The sequence below is a fragment of the Microchirus variegatus genome, assembly GCF_963457635.1.
Source record: "Microchirus variegatus genome assembly, chromosome: 12".
Classification (NCBI taxonomy): Eukaryota; Metazoa; Chordata; class Actinopteri; order Pleuronectiformes; family Soleidae; genus Microchirus; species Microchirus variegatus.
The window spans coordinates 27699049-27723848 of record NC_139813.1 but is presented as its reverse complement, the minus strand read 5'-3'; the positions used below and the strand labels follow the sequence as shown (position 1 = coordinate 27723848).

The 24800-nt window shown below is 37.9% G+C and overlaps 1 protein-coding gene across 2 annotated transcripts in view; it reads left to right on the top strand.

The window, feature by feature from the left end:
- Positions 1–1568: 1568 nt before the first annotated feature.
- xrn2 (5'-3' exoribonuclease 2) overlaps positions 1569–24800 on the top strand; it is a 39480-nt gene continuing 16248 nt past the window's right edge. For both annotated transcript variants that reach the window (XM_083899190.1, XM_083899191.1), the window contains exons 1-25: positions 1569–1742; positions 3046–3173; positions 3269–3380; positions 3492–3603; positions 3717–3775; positions 3860–3949; positions 4038–4110; positions 5155–5205; positions 5313–5470; positions 5577–5651; positions 5748–5881; positions 7378–7435; positions 7522–7629; positions 7714–7758; positions 7849–7989; positions 8074–8118; positions 9062–9156; positions 11243–11378; positions 19170–19277; positions 19359–19448; positions 19533–19605; positions 19722–19805; positions 21461–21558; positions 24485–24564; positions 24697–24753. In XM_083899190.1, coding sequence (XP_083755316.1) covers positions 1668–1742; positions 3046–3173; positions 3269–3380; positions 3492–3603; positions 3717–3775; positions 3860–3949; positions 4038–4110; positions 5155–5205; positions 5313–5470; positions 5577–5651; positions 5748–5881; positions 7378–7435; positions 7522–7629; positions 7714–7758; positions 7849–7989; positions 8074–8118; positions 9062–9156; positions 11243–11378; positions 19170–19277; positions 19359–19448; positions 19533–19605; positions 19722–19805; positions 21461–21558; positions 24485–24564; positions 24697–24753 — 2285 coding nt within the window. In that variant the 5' untranslated portion in view covers positions 1569–1667. The remainder of the gene's footprint in view (positions 1743–3045; positions 3174–3268; positions 3381–3491; positions 3604–3716; positions 3776–3859; positions 3950–4037; positions 4111–5154; positions 5206–5312; positions 5471–5576; positions 5652–5747; positions 5882–7377; positions 7436–7521; positions 7630–7713; positions 7759–7848; positions 7990–8073; positions 8119–9061; positions 9157–11242; positions 11379–19169; positions 19278–19358; positions 19449–19532; positions 19606–19721; positions 19806–21460; positions 21559–24484; positions 24565–24696; positions 24754–24800) is intronic.

Sequence of the window (24800 nt, the reverse complement as noted above, 5' to 3'; positions counted from 1 at the left end):
TCTATCTATCTATCTATGTGAGCTAATTAGCATATATCTATCTATTTATCTATCTATCTATCTATCTATCTATCTATCTATCTGTCTGTCTGTCTGTCTGTCTGTCTGTCTGTCTGTCTGTCTGTCTGTCTGTCTGTCTGTCTGTCTGTCTGTCTATCTATCTAATTATCTATCTATCTATCTATCTATCTATCTATCTATCTATCTATCTATCTATCTATCTATCTATCTATCTATCTATCTATCTATGCTCGATAACTAGTTTCTATCTATCTATGCTAGCAAACTAGTTTCTATCTATCTATCTATCTATCTATCTATCTATCTATCTATCTATCTATCTATCTATCTATCTATCTATCTATCTATCTATGCTAGTTAACTAGTATCCATCTAAGCTAGTTAACACGTATCTTTCTATGCTAGCTAACGCGTATCTATCTATGCTAGTTAACTAGTATCCATCTATCTATGCTAGCTAACGAGTATCCATCTATGCTAGCTAACTCATATCTATCTATCTATGCTAGTTAACTCGTATCTATCTGTCTATGCTAGCTAACTAGTATCTATCTATCTATCTATCTATCTATCTATCTATCTATCTATCTATCTATCTATCTATCTATCTATCTATCTATCTATCTATCTATCTATCTATACTAGCTAGTGAGCTAGCTAACTCTAGTTCTTATTGAAACATGGCGAAACATGAATTTTGAGCAGAACATAATTAATCAGTTGATTGTCAGAAGTCTGTGATAATGAAGTAATCACACAGGTCAGTGTTTGATTAACTAAAAGCTAATTATTCACATTTTCTTCACGGTTTTTCTTTGTTTACGTGGTCATTAATTTACAGTAAAAAATAACAAACAATCAATTAAATTGTCAAAAACAAAACAATTACATGCATAAAACTTTGTTTAATTCTTTTAATGAATTTTTCCTGGTGTTTTCACAATCACTGAGAGTAGTTTTCATATTTAAGGGAAAACAAAATGTGATTTATGGACAAATTTGATTGACACACACACACGCACACACACGCACGCACACACACTGAATAGTGTCATTGGTGATGATAGTGATCTTCCACCAGGTGAGGGCGCTCTCCCTCTTTCCTCCTCTGCACATTATGTTGATTTTTATTAATATAAAGAGACTTAATACAAATAATACAAAAACAAACATACAAAAAATTACATGTCCTTTGATATACAATGAAAAACATTAACTGTGCAGGAGAAAATAAGAAAATATGGATTAATAATTAAAAGAGTACACAGTAAATGAAAGGCAGACAAGATTGTAACACAAATCAAAGGCATCGTCATTCCCAATTTTCTGCTCATGTTGTTTTTTTTTTTTTAATTTTTTTATAAATTTTTGTTTGCTTTTGGTACCAAATTATGTACAATTTTTTTCAACACTTTGCCACTTGCAGTACCGCCGCTAGCCATTGTTGTCGCTGTCGCTCGAGATTGACCGGATAAAGCCACCATGAACCGGAAGCAGTACACCATGGCCGTGGCTAGCAGCATGTATCTGCGGCGTTAAGACTCCACAATTGTCTCGCATTTTTAAATTACGCTCTTTTAAAATCTGTTTTGTACGGTTTCACGTGTTTTATAAACGCACAGAAAGCACCCGCGTCGCCGCCGGAGATGGGAGTCCCGGCGTTTTTCCGCTGGCTGAGCCGGAAGTATCCGTCTATCGTTGTTCACTGTGTGGAGGAGAAGGTAAGCGGCTGTTAGCATGTTAGCATGTGGCTGAATGTGTGTGCGCCACAACTGTGACGCTTTAAACGCAGCAGTTGTTGTATTTAATGAACGAGTTGTTTCGAAATAAACTGAAATATGCCTATTTTTTGTCTTACGCTCGTTGTCGCTTTGTCTTTAAATTAGCTTGTTTTTATCCAATCATCCGGAAAACATCGGGAGTTTGTGGACCTCTCGGTGTAAACAAACCCGCATCTTCAGTACTCTCATAGAGAAAATACAGCTATTATTGAAACGATTAGTCGACTAATCGTGTCATAATTCACACACTTGCTCAATAATCCTCCGTGTACGTTACCGTCCTTTCAATTTACCGCGTGGTTGTTTTTTAGCCACTTGCTAGCTAACATTAAAGACAATAACACGTATTCGATTTTTATAATATTTAGTTTGAGAAACACTGACAACGCTGTTTGAGATGCGACTACAAAAGATACATTTATTAGAATAAACTACTGATGAGTCCTTTGTAGAAAACCATCTATAAAACTTATAAATTATTATTTGAGTCATGTACATAGTGTTCTGTATTAGAGATTAAAGGCATTTCTGACCAGGACGTTTCATATAATACGAGTAACTCGAGTGCACAATTCATGGGAAGCCGACTGCTTTTTCCAAGGAAACGTGCCATTGGCTGTTCCCAAGGCCGCCAAATGACATCATCCAACTAATTTGCATAATTCTTCGTCTGCGGTTTAATTGAATCAGAATACTTTATTAATCCCCGTGGGGAAATTGTTTTTGTTCCAGATGCTCCGTACAAAGTGAGAAGAAAATACAGCATGAGGAAACAAGACCTAGATATACAGATGTAAATAAAATAAAACGGTAAAATAGGCAATAAGCTAAATTAAATAAACAATACAAAATACAATACAATACAATAATAAAGTAGAAAATCTAGGGAATATATGCAATATACAGTGAATGCAAGTATAAACAAATGAAAGAAGTTGGATGAGAATTTTAAAGTTTGGAGAGCAAGGAATAGACGGGAAGTGTCTGTGTTTAGAAATACTAATAAACTTTCTTCTGTCGATTCTGTTTTTTTATGGTAGTAACTTATCACTACACTTAATTTAGCAATTGATTACAATTCTATATCGTTTTACCTTAAATTGGCAGTTGTTTCTTTCAACTTTCAATTTTTTTATTCCTGCTTTGCTTTCGATCCACTCTGGCATATTTATATAAACATCTGTTGACGTGTGCGATCTGTGTGAAGCAAACCAGTCGGTAAAGGTTTGTTTTGTCTGCACAGGGAAGAGAATCTAATGGAGTCCGTGTTCCCGTCGACACGACCAAGCCCAATCCCAACGAGGTGGAGTTTGACAACCTGTACTTGGACATGAACGGGATCATTCATCCTTGTACACATCCAGAAGACAAGTAAGCACATTTAAGGACACAGTTCTGTCAACACTGCGACATTTTTATAATGTTTAAAAACTTGTTTTTAACCGCGTTGTGCCCCGTTTTCACAGACCTGCCCCCAAAAATGAAGACGAAATGATGGTGGCCATTTTCGAGTACATTGACCGTCTGTATAATATCGTGCGGCCCAGGAGAGTTCTGTACATGGCCATCGACGGCGTCGTAAGTAACTTTAACTTATCAATATATGAAGTATGTTTGATGATGTGATGGACCTGAACTCTGCAGCTGCTGCTGCGCACTAGAAATAATTCACCCTTTCATCGTCTGCAGGCTCCACGCGCCAAAATGAACCAGCAGCGCTCTCGACGTTTCCGTGCCTCCAAGGAAGGCGTGGAGCTGACGGACGAGAAGCATCGCATCAGGGAGGAGATCATCCAGAAAGGTCCGTGTGTGTTTGTCCGTATGTCACAGACATTTTCCTCCTGTAACCTGGGGCTCAAGAGAAAAGGGAAAAAACACTTTCCTTAATCTCTGTTTGTGTTTGTTCGTCCTCAGGAGGTTACCTTCCACCTGAGGAAATCAAAGAGAGGTTTGACAGCAACTGCATCACTCCAGTAAGAAACCAAAACCATTGAATTTTAGCAGATTAACATGTTTTTTTTGCTTTGTAAGTCTAATTTAAACTCTTATTCCTTCAGGGCACAGAGTTCATGGACAACCTGGCACATTGTCTTCGTTACTACGTGGCAGACAGACTCAGCAATGATCCAGGATGGAAGAACGTTACGGTGAGTGACGCCGACGTCTGTGGCTGTAGTAAAGCAGATTTTAACGAGCGGCTCAGTCATGATGTTTGTGTCTGTGTCTGTGATGCAGGTCCTTCTGTCTGACGCCAGTGTTCCAGGTGAAGGCGAACACAAGATCATGGACTACATCCGCAGACAGAGAGGTACGATCATTATAAACATGATGTCTGGAGCATTCAATACACCAATACAGATACTCCCAGTCGGGGCTGCAGCTATCCAATATTTATGGAATTAAATTTTTTGGGGAATTATTAAAAAAAAAAAAAAAAAAATCAATTAATTGAGGAATCGACCAAATATTTTTAGATTCATCAAGAATGCAAAATTGTTTTTTTTTCTTTTTTGAAAAAAAATTGGGGGAATTTTTTGGGAACATTTTAAAACATATTTTTTTTATCTATTTAATATTTTTGTAATTGAGTTTTTGACCAATTACTTTTTTTATTAATCAAAATTTTCAAAATGGGAAAAAAAAAAAATTGAAAAGAAAATATTTGTTGGGTATTTTTTGAGAAAGTTTTAAAATTATTAATATTTTATTTTTTAATCCGATTAATTGAGAAAGAATTGGGATAATACGAGACTAATAAAACATTCGATAGATGCAGCCCTAATATTTTGTAATCGAGTATACGGCCAAATGTTTTGATTAATCCAGGATGCGAAACGCAAAATGATTTTTTGAAAAAAAAAATTTGGAATTTTGAGAAAATGTAAAAATGATTAATATTTTTATTTTATTGTATATTTTTAAATCCGATATCAAATGGCTGAAGCCCTTGTAAGCTACATTAAATCCGCTAACATCAATGTTTACGTTAGCTTTAGCAACTGGATGCTATGGCTCTGATGCTGAATCATTGAGGACGTGCTGTTGTAGTTTACAGTGTTTACACTGCACCTGGTTGGCTTCTTGTTTAGGCGTGAACTTGTCCCACACTTTGGACATTTACTGCCTTTTACAGATCCCAATGTGTGGTGTGCGTCTGCTAAAACGGTCCGTGTGGAACAATGATCCCTGCGCTGAACAAGTCGCAGCGAGATAGGAATTAAACTCTGCCTCGAGGAATTTTTGTAACGGAGTTACTCGAGTAATCGCAATCGCCCTATTACCAGTCACTTGTGCTCGGTTCCATGTTCTGTTGTTGTTCAGTGGTTAATGAATGAGTGTTTGTGATTGACAGCTCAACCCAACCACGACCCCAACACTCACCACTGTCTGTGTGGAGCCGACGGTGAGTGGAACTCTGAACTCTTAAGTCTGCTGTCGTCTTCCTGGTGTTGAAGTCTGCGTTAAAACTCACTCGTCTTTTTGTTTTTCTTTCTCCGTCCATCCGCTCAGCCGACCTGATCATGCTGGGCCTGGCCACACACGAGCCAAACTTCACCATCATCCGAGAAGAGTTCAAACCCAACAAACCCCGGCCGTGTGCTCTGTGTGGACAGATGGGTCACGAGATCAAAGACTGTCAGGGGACGGCCCGAGAGAAGCAGGGACAGGTCTGTACAGTACTGTGTTTATCAGTGCTGTCAAACATTAACGCGTCAACAGCGTTTTTCTACAGTATATAAATGTCCTGAATGAGGTTTTATTAACATCTTGCAGCACGACGAGTTTGCCGACTCGGTGCCCGTCTCTGAGCAGGAGTTCATCTTCATCAGACTCTGTGTTCTGAGAGAGGTCAGCGTCACTCCTTTTTATTCAGTATATATAAGATCAATGATTTAAAGCTGCAGCTTCCCTGAGTATTTCCTGTATGTCCTGGTGTGTCTTCAGTACCTGACCAGAGAGCTGACCATGGCCAGTTTGCCGTTCGCCTTTGACTTTGAGAGGAGCGTCGACGACTGGGTCTTCATGTGCTTCTTTGTCGGGAACGACTTCTTACCTCACCTGCCGTCTTTGGAGATCAGGTGAGCTGCTGTCTCATGACAGAAAGTAGAAATTATTCACATTTAAGAAGCTGAAAAGTGAGAGAAACGTGAAAATATTCACATTTAAGAAGCTGAAAAATGTCAAACGTGAAAATATTCACATTTAAGAAGCTGAAAAATGACAAACATGAAAATATTCACATTTAATGAGCTGAAAAATGACTAAAACGTGAAAATATTCACTTTTAAGAAGCTGAAAAATGACAAACGTGAAAATATTCATATTTAAGAAGCTGAAAAATGACAGAAACATGAAAATATTCACATTTAAGAAGCTGAAAAATGACAAACGTGAAAATATTCACATTTTAGAAGCTGAAAAATGACAAAAGTGAAAATATTCACATTTAAGAAGCTGAAAAATGACAAACGTGAAAATATTCACATTTTAGAAGCTGAAAAATGACAAAAGTGAAAATATTCACATTTAAGAAGCTGAAAAATGACAAAAGTGAAAATATTCACGTTTAAGAAGCTGAAAAATGACAGAAACGTGAAAATATTCACATTTAAGAAGCTGAAAAATGACAGAAACGTGAAAATATTCACATTTAAGAAGCTGAAAAATGACAGAAACACGAAAATATTCACATTTAAGAAGCTGAAAAATGACAGAAACATGAAAATATTCACATTTAAGAAGCTGAAAAATGACAGAAAAGTGAAAATATTCACATTTAAGAAGCTGAAAAATGGCAGAAACATGAAAATATTCACATTTAAGAAGCTGAAAAATGACAGAAACGTGAAAATATTCACATTTAAGAAGCTGAAAAATGACAGAAACGTGAAAATATTCACATTTAAGAAGCTGAAAAATGACAGAAACGTGAAAATATTCACATTTAAGAAGCTGAAAAATGACAGAAACGTGAAAATATTCACATTTAAGAAGCTGAAAAATGACAGAAACGTGAAAATATTCACATTTAAGAAGCTGAAAAATGACAGAAACGTGAAAATATTCACATTTAAGAAGCTGAAAAATGACAGAAACATGAAAATATTCACATTTAAGAAGCTGAAAAATGACAGAAAAGTGAAAATATTCACATTTAAGAAGCTGAAAAATGGCAGAAACATGAAAATATTCACATTTAAGAAGCTGAAAAATGACAGAAACGTGAAAATATTCACATTTAAGAAGCTGAAAAATGACAGAAACGTGAAAATATTCACATTTAAGAAGCTGAAAAATGACAGAAACGTGAAAATATTCACATTTAAGAAGCTGAAAAATGACAGAAACGTGAAAATATTCACATTTAAGAAGCTGAAAAATGACAGAAACGTGAAAATATTCACATTTAAGAAGCTGAAAAATGACAGAAACGTGAAAATATTCACATTTAAGAAGCTGAAAAATGACAGAAACATGAAAATATTCACATTTAAACTCTTCTTCTGCTGCTGATGTTGATGCCGTAGATAAATCATCATTTAAATCAAACGTCTCCTCACGTCGTGTTTTTCAGAGAAGGAGCGATCGATCGACTCGTCCGAATCTACAAAGACGTCGTGCACAAAACCGGGGTGAGTGTCCTCCTGAATCAGAGCGGCGCCCCCTGCAGGCTCGTCGAGAGAAAACGCTGACCTCATGGCTACGTTTTCTTTTTCAGGGTTACCTGACGGAGAACGGCTACGTTAACCTGGAGCGTGTGGAGATGATCATGCAGGCGGTGGGCGTGGCCGAGGACAACATCTTCCAGAAACGCAAACAGGACGACGTGAGATTTTCCTCTTTTGTTTTTTGTTGTTTTTCTTTGTTTGTTTCTCACATTAACGTGTGGTTTTATCTCTGGTTTTTATAGGAAAGCTTCAAGAGAAGAATGAAAGACAAAAAGAAGCGGATGAAAGTGAGTCTAACAGAATCAAGACGATGTCGTTATTGATTATAATTTCGGTTTTATTTACTCCTCTCTCTCTGTCTCTCTGTGCGAGTGTAGGCGGAGCAACGAGGCCCCGCCTACCTGACCACGGGCCAGTTCGCCCCACAGGCTCTGGGCAGGAGAGACCGACCCGACTCGGTCCAGAACGCTCGGCACCAGGCGTACGACATGAGGATGCAGAAGGAGCAGCACAACATGGTGCGGAACTTTAGCTCATGGTTTAGCATTTGGAAAAACCTAAACTTAACTTATTGTTTGTGTTAATTGTTTGTTTTGCTGCAGGACGCTGCTCAGTCTTTGAAGGCCATGATGAAGAACGGAGGCAACGTAAGGGAATCTTGTCTTTACCGTTCTATAGATGCACTTCAAAATAGCTTTAGCAGTCGTGCTAATGTGCTAGAAACAAGAACGTTGACTTTTAGCAGTCGTTCTAGAAGCAAGAGTGTTGACTTTTAGTAGTTGTGCTAAAATGCTGGAAACAAGCATGTTGACTTTTAGCAGTCGTGCTAATGTGCTAAAACTAAGAACTTTTACTTTTAGCAGTCATGCTAGAAACAAGAACTTTGACTTTTAGCAGTCGTGCTAGTAGCAAGAGCGTTGACTTTTAGTAGTTGTGCTAATATGCTAGAAACAAGCACGTTGACTTTTAGCAGTTGTGCCAATGTGCTAGAAGCAAGAGCGTTGACCTTTAGCAGTAGTGCTAAAAGCAAGAACTTTGACTTTTAGCAGTAGTGCTAAAAGCAAGAGCGTTGACTTTTAGTAGTTGTGCTAATATGCTAGAAACAAGAGCGTTGACTTTTAGCAGTTGTGGTAATGTGCTAGAAGCAAGAGCGTTGACCTTTAGCAGTAGTGCGAATGTGCTAAAAGCAAGAACTTTTACTTTTAGCAGTCGTGCTAGAAGCAAGAACTCTGTCTTTGAGCAGTATTGCTAGTGTGCTCTAAAAAAGTTTTTTGACTTTTAGCAGTTGTGCTAATGTGCTCGAAACAAGAACGTTGACTTGGCAGTTGTGCTAATGTGCTAGAAGCAAGAACTTTGACTTTTAGCAGTCGTGCTAATGTGCTACAAACAAGAACTGTGACTTTAAGCAGTCGTGCTAATGCGCTCGAAACAAGAACGTTGACTTTTAGCAGTCGTGCTAATGTACAAGAAACAAGAGTGTTGACTTTTAGCTGTAGTGCCGATTTGCTCGAAACAATAACGTTGACTTTTAGCAGTTGTGCTAATGTTAAAAGAAACAAGAACTGATTGAGTAAATGATGTTTCGTGCAGTCGTCTGCGGGGACGAGCGACGGCGCCGACAACAGGGGGGTGAAGAGGAAAGCCGACGACAGCGACAGTGAACCTGAGCCTGAAGACAACGTCAGGTAAGTGTGTGTGTGTGTGTGTTAGAGGACGGAGAAATCGTCTCTTTTCCGACGCAGAATCGGGGAAGTAAATTAAACGTTACGCGGTGTAAATGCGCGTTTAATCCCTCCTTCACAATCTGGATTAAGAGCCTGGAAAATGTCGTCTTCTCTGACGTACAGGGAAGAAGTAAACGCTGCGTGAAACCAAACTAAAATACTTCAACGACGTCACGTTGGCGCCCTCCGCAGGTGGAGGATAAACAATGTTGTGTCTGACTTAATTACTTGTGGGACATTTGTTTGAAATTCTAACTATATTTTATTCTTTATTTTACCGTTTAAAGACGATAAATAAACAAGAGTTGTCTCCTTTTTTAGTCTTGTGTCCCTGTGATATCACCTGTAAGCAACAATCAATGAGTTATAACCACGTTTTTATTTATTTCTCTGACAATTTTGACCCAAACAATCGCAATTATGAGTTTTTTCTTAATATTGCATCATTGCAATGATATAATAATCGCGTTAGAATCAGTTAAAAATTATAAATTGGATGGAATTGTCCGGCACTTAAAGATTCACACGTGTGTGTCATTAAAATTCCCCTTTTTAAATCCAGCTTGATGATCCTCAGAGTCGCTCAGTGATGCTGGTGTTAAACAGAAGCAGTGAGATGAACTCATTAATGCCACACACACACACACACATACACACACACTGATTAACATGTAAAGCAGAAACGCTGGAGTAAATTCCTCGGTGACTCACTCGTCAAAGCCGCTAAATCCATGCGGCTAAATTGGTATTCATGGAGGCTTTTCCCTCTCAGGAGTGAGTCGACGGGCCGGAGCGGCGCTCCCTACAGGCCGCTGTGAGGATCTGCCTCACAGATGCTGCTGCTGTCGCCTTTGATTTACGTGTGTGTGTTTGTGTGTGTGCGTGCGCGAATCAAAGCTGTGAGACTCGTGTGTGTCGTTTATTTTTTATTTACCTTTTTATAAACCAGAGAGTACACTTTAAACACGTCTCCTTTAAGTCCTTTTATTTATCTGTTGAAGCTGGAGAAAGATAAATTTCGAAACCGAAATTAAGTTTATGTTGAATTCGTAACGTAGAAACTGAAAAATAACAAGTTTTTGTGATTTTTCGGCTTCTTAAAGAAGAGATTAACGAAGAAAATAATGGACAGAAACGTATGAAGACTCATGTCAGCTTTTATTATAATAATAATTTAGTCGATAATAAAAAATTTATTATTTTTTTAACATGATGCTGATGCCTCACAGACAGATTTATAACAGAAAACTAACATTTAATTGATTATTTCCTCGTTTTGGGACTAGAACTCTAACACTAAATCGATTATTAATCAATTACCTAAAGTTTTCAATCATTATAACCACGTTTGTGTGATTTTTCGGCTTCTTAAAGAAGAGATTAATGAAGAAAATAATAGAAATAAACGTATGAAGGCAAATGTCGGCTCATGAAATGATGAGGAAATGTTTTTAGGTGGAAAATAAATACTTTTTTACATATGCTCTTCCCTTTAAAGACAGTTTTATGACAGAAAATTAACATTTTATTGATTATTTCCTTATTTTAAGACTAGAACACATTGATTATTAATCAAATTACTTAAAGTTTTCAGTCGTTAAAACAAAGTTTGTTTGATTTTTCAGCTTCTTAAATGTGAATATTTTCTGAATATTTAAAGAAACCATTAAAAAAAGAGTTTGACAAACACTGATCAACATTTTATGAACCAAACGACTCATCGATGAAGCGAGAAAATAACCAGCTCATTCATCGATGATGAAAATAGTTGCTCGATACGGACATGAGATTAATTTAAGGCAATAAATAAATAAATTTAAGTCATAGAGGGAAAGAGAGACTTCAAAATATTCAATTCAATAATATGGATTTTAAAAAAAACTGTAAAACGGGACAATATTGATCATAAAAATGCAACAAGACATACACCGATGAACATTTTTTGATGTGTTTACGTAACGACCGAAATAATCCATTATTGTGACTCTAATTTAAAAAAAAAAAAAAAAATATTTGAGATGAATAAGTGTGTGATGTTTGTCCTCAGGCTGTGGGAGGACGGCTGGAAACAGCGATACTACAAGACCAAGTTTGACGTGGATGTGAGCGACGAAGACTTCAGGAAGAGGGTGGTGAAGTCGTACGTGGAGGGACTGTGCTGGGTGCTGCGCTACTACTACCAGGTCAGCTCACACACACACACACACACACACACACACACTACTACCAGGTCAGCTCACACACACACACACACACACACACACACACACACACACACTACTACCAGGTCAGCTCACACGCACACACATACTACTACCAGGTCAGCTGACACACACACACACACACACACACACTACTACCAGGTCATCTCACACACCTTCATCACACACACACACATACTACTACCAGGTCAGCTGACACACACACACACACACATACTACTCCCAGGTCATCTCACACACCTTCATCACACACACACACATACTACTACCAGGTCAGCTGACACACACACACACACACATACTACTACCAGGTCATCTCACACACCTTCATCACACACACACACATACTACTACCAGGTCAGCTGACACACACACACACACACACATACTACTACCAGGTCAGCTGACACACACACACACACACACACACTACTACCAGGTCATCTCACACACCTTCATCACACACACACGCATACTACTACCAGGTCAGCTGACACACACACACACACACACACACACACACATACTACTACCAGGTCATCTCACACACCTTCATCACACACACACTACTACCAGGTCAGCTCACACACACACACACACACTCTACTACCAGGTCAGCTGATACACCTTCATCATCATCATCACCACACACACACACACACACATACTACTACCAGGTCAGCTGACACACCTTCATCATCATCATCATCATCACACACACACACTACTACTACCAGGTCAGCTCACACACCTTCATCACACACACACACACACACACACACACACACACTCATACTACTATAAGGTCAGCTCACACACCTTCATCACACACACACACACACACACACACACACATACTGGGGTTTATTATAACCTGAGTGTTGTTGAGCTAACGAGATGCATTCAAGGACCCTGGCAAATGTCATCACTTCTGCAAACACACACACACACGTGAAGTCGACTATCGAAACACTTGCTGCTGCTGCTGCCACCTTGTGGTCATAAATGCGCCGCAATTTAATGAGGTTCTTATACGAGTAGAAAGATTTGTTCTTGTTTTTAATTTTTTACAAAAGGTAACAACATCGTAACTGATCGACTTCTATAATCGTGTCCGTCTCTAAGTACTTATTGACTAAATGAATCACCAGATACTTCTATAAGCGACCGAATCTTTGGTTTCACCCTAAAAGTTTGAGGGCGTCGCCGTTTTGAAGATCAGGAAATAACTGTTCGACAGCAAATCGATTATTCAAAATTCACAGTTATCCAAAGTACAAGTTGGTGTTGAAAACAAAGGCAACCGAGTCATTTTAATGCTGAAAGTGTATTAATTTAAATCAGCGATTTTAGCTCACAGGGACACAGGAGCTGCTGGTCCTCTGCTGCCTCGTGTGGTCACTTTGTGTCACTGATGTAAATCTGAGTGATGGATTTCAAAAGCTGAATGAACAAAATCAGACATTTGAAGTCAGTGATGGAGGTTGCAGTGGATCAACAACTCCTGTGAACTCCTGTGTGCTGTGATGTTAAAATCACTAATTTACTCTATGGACTTTGGTGTGGGAGAGTGAGTGGTTTACAAACTTCAGTTTCCCTGTTGTTAAAGTCTGTCTAACAGTGAGATAAAGACGTGAACATGTTCTGTAGCTAGCGTAGACTTAAACTGACGGATTTAATTTGATATATTTCCGCTAAGTGGCAAAAAACTGAGGTTTTTAAAACCACTCACTCTCCCACACCAAAGTCCATAGAGTAAACCAGTGATTTTAACATCACAGCACACAGGAGTTCACAGGAGTTGTTGATCCACTGCTGCCTCCATCACTAACTTACAATGTTTTATTTTGTAAAATTCGGCTTGACTCAGATTTACGTCGGTGACACAAAGTGACCACACGAGGCAGCAGAGGACCAGGAGCTCCTGTGTCCCTGTGAGCTAAAATCGCTGATTTTTTCTTTGGGCCTTGGTGTGGGAGAGTGAGTGGTTTACAAAAGTCTCATAGCGAAGATAAAGACGTGAACATGTTCTTAAAGATATGTCGTAGACTTAAAATGACATAGTTTTTATTACTCAAGTCTTTTGTTAAGTGGCCAGGAGTGAGTTATTTCCAGTTTTTGTGTAACTCCTCCTCCTCCTCCTCCTCTTCCTCCTCCTCCTCCTCCTCTCACTGTTTGCCGTGTCCTTAAACACTAAATCTTTCCCTGTGATAAAATATTGATCTTAATCTCGAGATGAAATAATCAGCTGTGCGGCCTCTTCACTTGAGCCCGGGGGGATTTGTTCAGGCTCACCGCGATCGTACGCTCGCCGATCCAAAAAGCCCACCGCCGCCCCCCTGTGGGGGGGGTCACTGTGGATGAATTCATTAACATGTCCCTGAGTGGACGAGGACGTGTCTGCTCTGTGTTGTCGCGCATTCACACTTCTGTCTGCTATGATCTCAAAGAGAGAGGGAGAGGGAGGGGTTTATCCAAAACACAAAGGAGTCGCACTTTATTTCTGTCTCTTCACAGTTTTTACTGTTTTTAACGTGAAATTTTGCTGGCTTAGCTCTAAAAAAAAATGTTGTCATATTTCGGAATTATCAACACAGATCTTGAGTTTCAAATCTCTTGGCCTGAAATTAATATTTTCCTTCATATTGTTTGAATAAGTTACTAAAATGTCAGTAAATTGTTCTGTTTTGTTTGAATTATTTTCAGTTTTGAAGCTCGGCTTTAAAAAACAAATTGTCAAAAGAACGTTAATTTACAACAAATTAAGTGAAAGCGTGTTTTAAAGTTGTCGTGTTTCAAAAAAGGTTAACTAAGTAGAGTAAATGTTTGATTTGCGAGCGTCAGGAGGCTTTCAGGAACTCCCACGTTTACATTTGTGTGAATTTACAGAGAAATTAGTTTTAAAATCACCCTCGTCTTTATTTTTAGTAAACTCCAGAGCAGAGTTTTAACATGGGAGTCAATGGGAGGTTTGAGGTGTCTTTGTGGCCTTTATTTTCACAGTTTTTACTGTTTTTAACGTGAAATTGTGTCGGCTTGGCTTTAAAAAAAGTTGTCATATCTTTCAGAAATATCAACACACATCTGCAGTTTCAAATCTAGTGTTGAAATCGGGCTGAAACTAATACATTTTCCGTCATATTGTTTGAGTAAGTTAGTAAAATGTCAGTAAATTGTTCTATTTTGTCATAAGAACATTAATTTACATCAAATTAAGACAAAAACCACTAAAATTGTCACTCTTGCATCTTGTTGCACAAGCTCCTCCCCCTTCCACACACCTGTTTCTAACTGTCCAAAACTGGTGAAAAACAGAGAAATCAAAGTGTTTTTTAAAGTTGTATTTCAAGAACGGTTGATGTAGAGTAAATGTTTGGTGTGTGACTGTCAGGAGGCTTTCAGGAACTCCCACGTTGACATTTGTGTGTGAATTTACAGAAAAATTAGTTTTAAAATCACCCTCGTCTTAATTTTTAGTAAACTCTAGAGCAGAGTTTTAACATGGGAGTCAATGGGAGGTTTGAGGTGTCTTTGTGGCCTTTATTTTCACAGTTTTTACTGTTTTTAACGTGAAATTGTGTCGGCTTGGCTTTAAAAAAAGTTGTCATATCTTTCAGAAATATCAACACACATCTGCAGTTTCAAATCTAGTGTTGAAATCGGGCTGAAACTAATACATTTTCCGTCATATTGTTTGAGTAAGTTAGTAAAATGTCAGTAAATTGTTCTATTTTGTCATAAGAACATTAATTTACATCAAATTAAGACAAAAACCACTAAAATTGTCACTCTTGCATCTTGTTGCACAAGCTCCTCCCCCTTCCACACACCTGTTTCTAACTGTCCAAAACTGGTGAAAAACAGAGAAATCAAAGTGTTTTTTAAAGTTGTATTTCAAGAACGGTTGATGTAGAGTAAATGTTTGGTGTGTGACTGTCAGGAGGCTTTCAGGAACTCCCACGTTGACATTTGTGTGTGAATTTACAGAAAAATTAGTTTTAAAATCACCCTCGTCTTAATTTTTAGTAAACTCTAGAGCAGAGTTTTAACATGGGAGTCAATGGGAGGTTTGAGGTGTCTTTGTGGCCTTTATTTTCACAGTTTTTACTGTTTTTAACGTGAAATTGTGTCGGCTTGGCTTTAAAAAAAGTTGTCATATCTTTCAGAAATATCAACACACATCTGCAGTTTCAAATCTAGTGTTGAAATTGGCCTGAAACTAATACATTTTTTGTCATATTGTTTGAGTAAGTTAGTAAAATGTCAGTAATTTGTTCCGTTTTGTCCAAAGAACATTAATTTACATCAAATTAAGACAAAAACCATTAAAATTGTCACTCTTGCATCTTGTTGCACAGGCTCCTCCCCCTCCCTGAAGCCCCTCCCCCTTCCACACACCCGTTTCTAACTGTCCAAAACTGGTGAAAAACCGAGAAATCGATGTGTTTTAAAGTTGTCGTATTTCAAGAACGGTTGATAATGTAGAGTAAATGTGTGTGTGTGTGAGCGTCAGGAGGCTTTCAGGAACTCCCACATTTACATTTGTGAAAAACTTGTGTCAATTGACAAAGAAATTAGGGTTTTAAAACTGTTTAAAAAAAGCTCCAGGGCAGAGTTTTAACATGGGAGTGAATGGGAGGTTTGAGCAGAACTCTCTTTGCTTTTAGGAGATTTTAATAAAAACTGTAAGTGATATAAAAATGAAAACAACACATATGGTTAGACAACGACCACAGCAACGTTTTGACGTAAAACGTGTCTGTGTGGGTTGGAAACTGTGGTCAAGAGAAGAGTTTGTTTAGAGATTTTTGTCGTCATTTTCATGGATCAAGAGCTAGAGTGTGCCGCTAGCAGGCGCAATACACACTCATTATAAAATATGGGGAAAAAGTACAAAACTTAAACTGCGATTGTTTAAAAATCGTAACGTGTATCAAAACTTTGATGTACGTGGTAAAAGTCTCAAGTTTTGTGACGCGTTTAAAGTTTGAACCACGTCGCTACGTTAAAGTGCGACGACACTGTGGCGCTCCAAAGTGGGCCGGGTTTTCCATTCGTGTGTATGTGGAAATTGGCCGCAGTTAGCTCGTCGTTCCCGATTAAACTTGGACGAAATTTGGATCTAAGAGGGAAAATAAAAGCTCAGATGTGTGTTTGTGGACTGGATCATCATCATCATCATCATCAGTTGATTAGTTACACACAGTCGTAACTCATGTGACTGAATTAATCACGGTTGGTTTTAATCTCCACGAGTTAATCCACAGATTTCAAGAGTGTGAAATTTATGGAGTTTTTTTTTTAAATATTTAATCAACTTCCTCTGATGTTTATGATGTGGAGAAAATATTTTAAAGAAACCAAGCAGTGGATTAAATTGCAGCTGAAGCTCATCGAGAACACGACGACGGTCTTTTTGTTGTTGTTCTTATTCAGATTGTTTATGTTTACTCAAAGTAATAACTATATTTAAGCCTCATCATTACATTTCTGCCCTTTTTTAATTGTATGGAACATAAACACACAAAGAAACGTGTTCATTTTCAGTTAAACACAAATGAAACACCCATAACATTTACATTTATTCTTAAAACGTATGTAAACCAATCTTTATAGGGTTATTTCAACACATTTATACATATTAGATCGTTTTGACAAATTTATGCTGATTCTAAGGACTTTGACTAAATAAAATGTGTAAATAAGATTATTTGTATGAAATCAAATAGATATTTAATCAGAAATCTTAACAAATACTTAAGTTTACTAATTAAAAAGGGATTATATTGAGTTCACTTCACAAGGCGGAGTCAAAATACAAGAAAACGAGAGATAATAATAATAATAATAAATTTACAATAATGGAATAAAAATAACAAAAGTTTATGTTGTGTGTGTGTGTGTGCAGTAAATCAGGTGATTTTATGTGAATTCTCTTCACGAAAATTGTGAATATGTCGGTTTAAAAATGAGAAAAGGGTGAAAAATGTCTTTTATAGTTGATGATATGTAAAGTGTTTTTATCACAGATATAAATTCATAAACGTTTCTGCTTTAAAACTAATTTCAGTCGTGTTTATTCACATTTAAAAGGCCGACGGCGATTGAAAACGACACAGATTTGCTCGGGTTTTGTTTATTTCCTCTTTGACCGTTTTGTTCGGCGTGGTTTGTGACCTTTGACCCCTCATCGGCCACAGTGGCAAACGAGTCCCTCGCATTAGCATAAACGCTGTGAGCGATGATGGTGATGATGTTGATGTGCTTGGCGGCGGCGCCCCCTGTGGCTTTTCTCATGCTAAAGTCCCGTATTATCATGTGAATGAGCACCTTTGATAATGGAGTGGCTCTGACTTTGAATGGCAGACGCGGAGGTTCAGCAGAGGTGCATTGTGGGAAGTGAAGGTCGTGGTTTGATTTGCTCAGGAAGGATAAGTGGATCCACAGGGTCATTTATTTATTTATTGATGTTATTCTTTATTTAAAGGTTTTAAATACATGCGGTCGTCTTCTGTCCTCTTATATAATATACAGTTTTTAAGTTTTCTGGAGAATATCTTGGTTTTTCTGCTTCATTTATTGTTATTTATTGATGTTTCTGCTCCACTGTGACGACGCAAAGCAGCACCTTTTAAGTGTAAAAGGGTTTTTAAATCTTCTTATTCATGATTTCCTCTAAAATATGTGTCCAAATAGTAATTTTTTGCTCCCGAATCGTGCGTCGTTTCCCAAAAATAAGCATTCGTCCTCCTCATATTTGGACACATTTCTTATCGTTTTGTTTTCTGGACAATGTTTCCTCTCCATTTCCTTGATTTTTGTTTATTTCTTGTTTTTCCTTAATGTCAGATTAGATTTTGAAGCTTTTGTCTTAAATTAACTTAACTTAAATGAAACTTTAATACATCACAAATAAAAAGACAGGATTCACTGAGAAAAGAACTACAACACTTGCATAATGATAATAACTCTGTGATTTCAGACCTTTTACTGCTATAATTTGAGGCTTTTGAACAATAAAATCTGCTCCAGTATATGAATTGGATGTAAAGAATGATCTGTAATCCCGACTAATGAACCTGCTGTGATTGTCAGATTAGATTTTTTCTTCAACTTATTATAATTATTATCATATTTTATGATCTTATTTTGTGTCACAAATAAACACTGGAAACAGGTTTGACCAAGGGTAAAGATTAAGATGAGGATTATTCTCCATCTAGGAATTGGACGCGTTTAATGACGACTGCGACATTTATGAATATTTAATAACATAATGACAATAACGTGGTGATTTCAGCCTTTTCACGGCTCTATTTCGAGACTTTTGAACGATTAAATCTGCTCCAGAATATGAATCGGATGCAAATAATGACCTGTAATCTTGACTAACGAACCTGCTGTGATTGTCAGGTTAGGTTTTTAAGGTTTTGTGCTGCAGAGAACGGTTGAGTTTAAAGATAAAAGGTCAACTTTCTTTCTCATATTTTAACATATACGTCTTATTTTCTGTCACAAATGAACTCTGGAAACACTCTGGATTCACTGAAGATTAATCTCCATCTAGAAAGTGGACGTATTTAACGACGACTGCAACGTTTATGAATATTTAAAGAATTATTAACATAATAATGACGATGACTCAGCCTTTTCTGCTCCATTTTGAGGCTTTTGAACGATGACATCTGCTCCCATGTAAGAATGATGTCAGAATACAGCTAACGACGCTAACGTCTCTGCGTTGATTGACAGGGCTGCGCCTCGTGGAAATGGTACTTTCCGTTCCACTACGCGCCGTTCGCCTCCGACTTCAAAGACATTAAGGAGATGTTCACCGAGTTTGAGACGGACACCAAACCGGTGAGAACAGACCATAATAATAATAATAATAACAGATGTATTTGTGTCACATGTAGTGAAATAACACCTGTGTGTGCGCAGTTTAAGCCTCTGGAGCAGCTGATGGGAGTGTTTCCTGCAGCCAGCGGTAACTTCCTGCCGCCGACGTGGAGGAACCTGATGAGCAGTCCTGTGAGTTCATCACTTTAAACACGATGATGATGATGATGTCATTTTAACGTTGTCGTCATGGTAACCGTGTGTGTGTAACCACAGGATTCCTCCATCATTGACTTCTACCCCGACGACTTTGCCATCGATCTCAACGGAAAGAAGTACGCTTGGCAAGGTGAGGAGCAGCTTTCACACACTATTATAATGTCATTTAATATAATGTTTGATGTGAAGTGATGATGTCACGTCCTCCTCTAATGTGTGTGTGTGTGTGTGTGTGTGTGTGTGAAGGCGTGGCCTTGTTGCCGTTTGTGGACGAGCGTCGGTTGAGATCAGCTCTGTCTGATGTTTATCCAGATCTGTCAGCTGTGGAAGGTCAGTGCTAAATACACATAAATCTGATTTACTTTACAGGACTTGTTTTTGCTTCCTTTCCCTAAACTTCTTTTATCTCCTTGACTCCTTTCCTTTCTTTCCTCTCCATTCCTTTCCTTGTCTTTCCCTTTTCATTTCCTTGTCCTTCCTTTTCAATTTCCTTGTCTTTACTTCCTTGACTTTATTATCCCCATCTTTCTTTCCTCATGTTTCCTTTTTCATTTCCTTGTCTTTCCTGTATTTACTTGTCTTTCCTTTATTTCCTTGTCTTTCCTTTTTATTTCCTTGTCTTTCCTTTATTTCCTTATCTATCTTTTAATTTCCTTATTATTTACTTGTCTTTCTTTTCCTCGTCTTTCCTTTTTTTAATTTCCTTATCTTTCTTTTCCTTTTTCATTTCCTCGTCTTTCATTTCCTCATCTTTCGTTTTAATTCCCTTGTCTTTCCTTCCTTGACTTTCTTTTCCGTCTTTCCTTTTTTCGTTTCCCTGTCTTTCCTTGACTCCTTTCCTTTCTCTCATTAACATCCCTCTCCTCTCCTTTCCACATCTTTGCTTCCTTGTCTTTCCTTTGCTCATCTCTCCTTCCCTTGTCTCTTATCTCCCATGTCCTCTCTTTCCTCTTGATTCCCTCTTTCCTCTCCTCCTCCATCATGACCTCTTCTGATTCCCTCTCTCCTCTTTCCTCTCCTCCATCATGACCTCTTCTGATTCCCTCTCTCCTCTCTTTCCTCTCCTCCATCATGACCTCTGCTGATTCCCTCTCTCCTCTCTTTCCTCTCCTCCATCATGACCTCTGCTGATTCCCTCTCTCTTCTCTTTCCTCTCCTCCTCCATCATGACCTCTGCTGATTCCCTCTTTCCTCTCCTCCATCATGACCTCTGCTGATTCCCTCTCTCTTCTCTTTCCTCTCCTCCTCCATCATGACCTCTGCTGATTCCCTCTTTCCTCTCCTCCATCATGACCTCTGCTGATTCCCTCTCTCCTCTCTTTCCTCTCCTCCATCATGACCTCTGCTAATTCCCTCTCTCCTCTCTTTCCTCTCCTCCTCCATCATGACCTCTGCTGATTCCCTCTCTCCTCTCTTTCCTCTCCTCCTCCATCATGACCTCTGCTGATTCCCTCTCTCCTCTCTTTCCTCTCCTCCTCCATCATGACCTCTGCTGATTCCCTCTCTCCTCTCTTTCCTCTCCTCCTCCATCATGACCTCTGCTGATTCCCTCTCTCCTCTCTTTCCTCTCCTCCATCATGACCTCTTCTGATTCCCTCTCTCCTCTCTTTCCTCTCCTCCATCATGACCTCTTCTGATTCCCTCTTTCCTCTCCTCCATCATGACCTCTGCTGATTCCCTCTCTCCTCTCTTTCCTCTCCTCCTCAATCATGACCTCTGCTGATTCCCTCTCTCCTCTCTTTCCTCTCCTCCATCATGACCTCTGCTGATTCCCTCTCTCCTCTCTTTCCTCTCCTCCATCATGACCTCTGCTGATTCCCTCTCTCCTCTCTTTCCTCTCCTCCATCATGACCTCTGCTGATTCCCTCTCTCCTCTCTTTCCTCTCCTCCTCCATCATGACCTCTGCTGATTCCCTCTCTCCTCTCTTTCCTCTCCTCCTCCATCATGACCTCTGCTGATTCCCTCTCTCCTCTCTGTATCACAGTGAAGAGGAACAGTCTTGGCAGTGACATCCTGTTCCTCAGCAGATCTCACCCACTCTTCGACTTCATCCATGAACTTTATCGCACAGAAACTCAAGAGGTAACGAATCACAGACTCACTCTCCGTCCGTCTCCTCATTAATGGGACGTTAACGTGGTAGAATCACAACAAACATGAAAACATCCGAGTCGTTTCACTGCAGCTGGAGCCTTGATTTTGCATCTGTGAACTGAAGCCTGTGTTTATTCATCTCATCGTTCTGATGAGCTCGTCTGCTCAGATACAGCTGAGGAAAACCAATCAATCACTTTGATCAGTTTACCCTTTAAACACATCCTCTTTGACCTTAAATACAAGAACATGACGCTAATACTTCAGATTTGTGGAACAGGAAACTGAAGTTTGTAAACCACTCACTCTCCCACACCAAAGCCCATGGATTAAACCAGTGATTTTAAAACACACAGGAGTTCACAGGAGTTGTTGATCCACTGCTGCCTCCATCACTAACTTACAATGACTGATTTTGTTAAGTTCGGCTTTTGAAAATCTTTGTTCAGATGTAGGTCAGTGACACAAAGTGACCACACGAGGCTGCAGTAGACCAGCAGCTCCTGTGTCCCTGTGAGCTAAAATCGTTAATTTTCTCTATGGGCTTTGGTGTGGGAGACTAACTCCAGGATACATTTGGAAAAGCTAAATTAAACGTCTAAGACGTTACAGACTTCAGCAGGTGTAGATTTGATATGGTGAGGCTCTTGATAATTGACTTAAATCATGTTTTTACCCAGTGGCGTGTGTGTGTGTGTCGGTACTTCACACAAGCACACTTGAGAAACCCTGACCTATCTTTTTATATGATTAATCATCAGCGTTGACCTGCAAAACAGAATATTTAACCAGTATTTTTAATATTATGTAAGATGAGATTAAAGGAAAGTTTATATGAAAACATTTCAAGGACAGTTTTGGTCTGTACAGCAGCTGAAGAACAGCATCGTCTTCTCTTCTCTGTTCCTGTTTTTATCCACGGAGCAGAGTCCAACACCTCATCATACAAGTCTCTTTGAATGACACCGTGTTTGAGTTAAAGTTAAATATAACGTGTGCAGAGAGATTTACTGATTAAAATCAGGGCTCTTGAACGCCTCGTCAGGATATCACATTTAAGAAAATGACAGAAAAATGAAAATATTCACATTTAAGAAGCTGAAAAATGACAGAAACACGAAAATATTCACATTTAAGAAGCTGAAAAATGACAGAAACATGAAAATATTCACATTTAAGAAGCTGCAAAATGACAGAAACATGAAAATCACATTTAAGAAGCTGAAAAGTGACAGAATCGTGAAAATATTCACATTTAAGAAGCTGAAAAATGACAGAAACGTGAAAATATTCACATTTAAGAAGCTGAAAAATGTCAGAAACGTGAAAATATTCACATTTAAGAAGCTGAAAAATGACAGAAACCTGAAAATATTCACATTTAAGAAGCTGAAAAATGACAGAAACGTGAAAATATTCACATTTAAGAAGCTGAAAATGACAGAAACATGAAAATATTCACATTTAAGAAGCTGAAAAATGACAGAAACATGAAAATATTCACATTTAAGAAGCTGAAAAATGACAGAAAAGTGAAAATATTCACATTTAAGAAGCTGAAAATGACAGAAACATGAAAATATTCACATTTAAGAAGCTGAAAAATGACAGAAACATGAAAATATTCACATTTAAGAAGCTGAAAAATGACAGAAAAGTGAAAATATTCACATTTAAGAAGCTGAAAATGACAGAAACATGAAAATATTCACATTTAAGAAGCTGAAAAATGACAGAAACATGAAAATATTCGCATTTAAGAAGTTGAAAAATGACAGAAACGTGAAAATATTCACATTTAAGAAGCTGAAAATGACAGAAACATGAAAATATTCGCATTTAAGAAGCTGAAAAATGACAGAAACGTGAAAATATTCACATTTAAGAAGCTGAAAATGACAGAAACATGAAAATATTCGCATTTAAGAAGCTGAAAAATGACAGAAACGTGAAAATATTCACATTTAAGAAGCTGAAAAATGACAGAAAAGTGAAAATATTCACATTTAAGAAGCTGAAAATGACAGAAACATGAAAATATTCACATTTAAGAAGCTGAAAAATGACAGAAACATGAAAATATTCGCATTTAAGAAGTTGAAAAATGACCGAAATGTGAAAATATTCACATTTAAGAAGCTGAAAAATGTCAGAAATGTGAAAATATTCACATTTAAGAAGCTGAAAAATGACAGAAACGTGAAAATATTCACATTTAAGAAGCTGAAAAATGACAGAAACATGAAAATATTCACATTTAAGAAGCTGAAAAATGACAGAAACGTGAAAATATTCACATTTAAGAAGCTGAAAATGACAGAAACATGAAAATATTCACATTTAAGAAGCTGAAAAATGACAGAAACATGAAAATATTCACATTTAAGAAGCTGAAAAATGACAGAAAAGTGAAAATATTCACATTTAAGAAGCTGAAAATGACAGAAACATGAAAATATTCACATTTAAGAAGCTGAAAAATGACAGAAACATGAAAATATTCACATTTAAGAAGCTGAAAATGACAGAAACATGAAAATATTCGCATTTAAGAAGTTGAAAAATGACCGAAATGTGAAAATATTCACATTTAAGAAGCTGAAAAATGACAGAAATGTGAAACCATGAAAATATTCGCATTTAAGAAGTTGAAAAATGACCGAAATGTGAAACCATGAAAATATTCACATTTAAGAAGCTGAAAAATGACAGAAACGTGAAAATATTCACATTTAAGAAGCTGAAAAATTACAGAAACATGAAAATGTGTTTGAATTATAGAAACAAACACTCAGACTGAGTAATTAATTATAGAAGTAGTCGTCAGTTACTTAAGTAATTGATTTATAAAGCTTATTTGTGTTGCATAAACATGGTGATAACCTGCTGCTGGTCTGTGTTTTCCTTCCTTCAGGGAACAGAGATTCCTGCAGAGCTTTGTCACGGAATCCTCGGTACATTAAATCTCGACGACGACCCTATTCTACCAGATAAGTAAGGAACACTTTACTGCTTCACTGTCACTCACTCTTACTGTTGTCGTGTCCTGTGTTTCTCAGCGACGCTCTCTGTGTCAGCGCTCTGTCTTTAACTCATTTATCTGTTTGTTTGTTTTTTATTCTCCAGAACGGTGACGTCACCCATCCCGATGCTGCGGGACATTTCACAGAACAGCGCCATCGGGTGAGAACTTGTAACTACTCACAATGTCTGGTTTAAATTACACAATG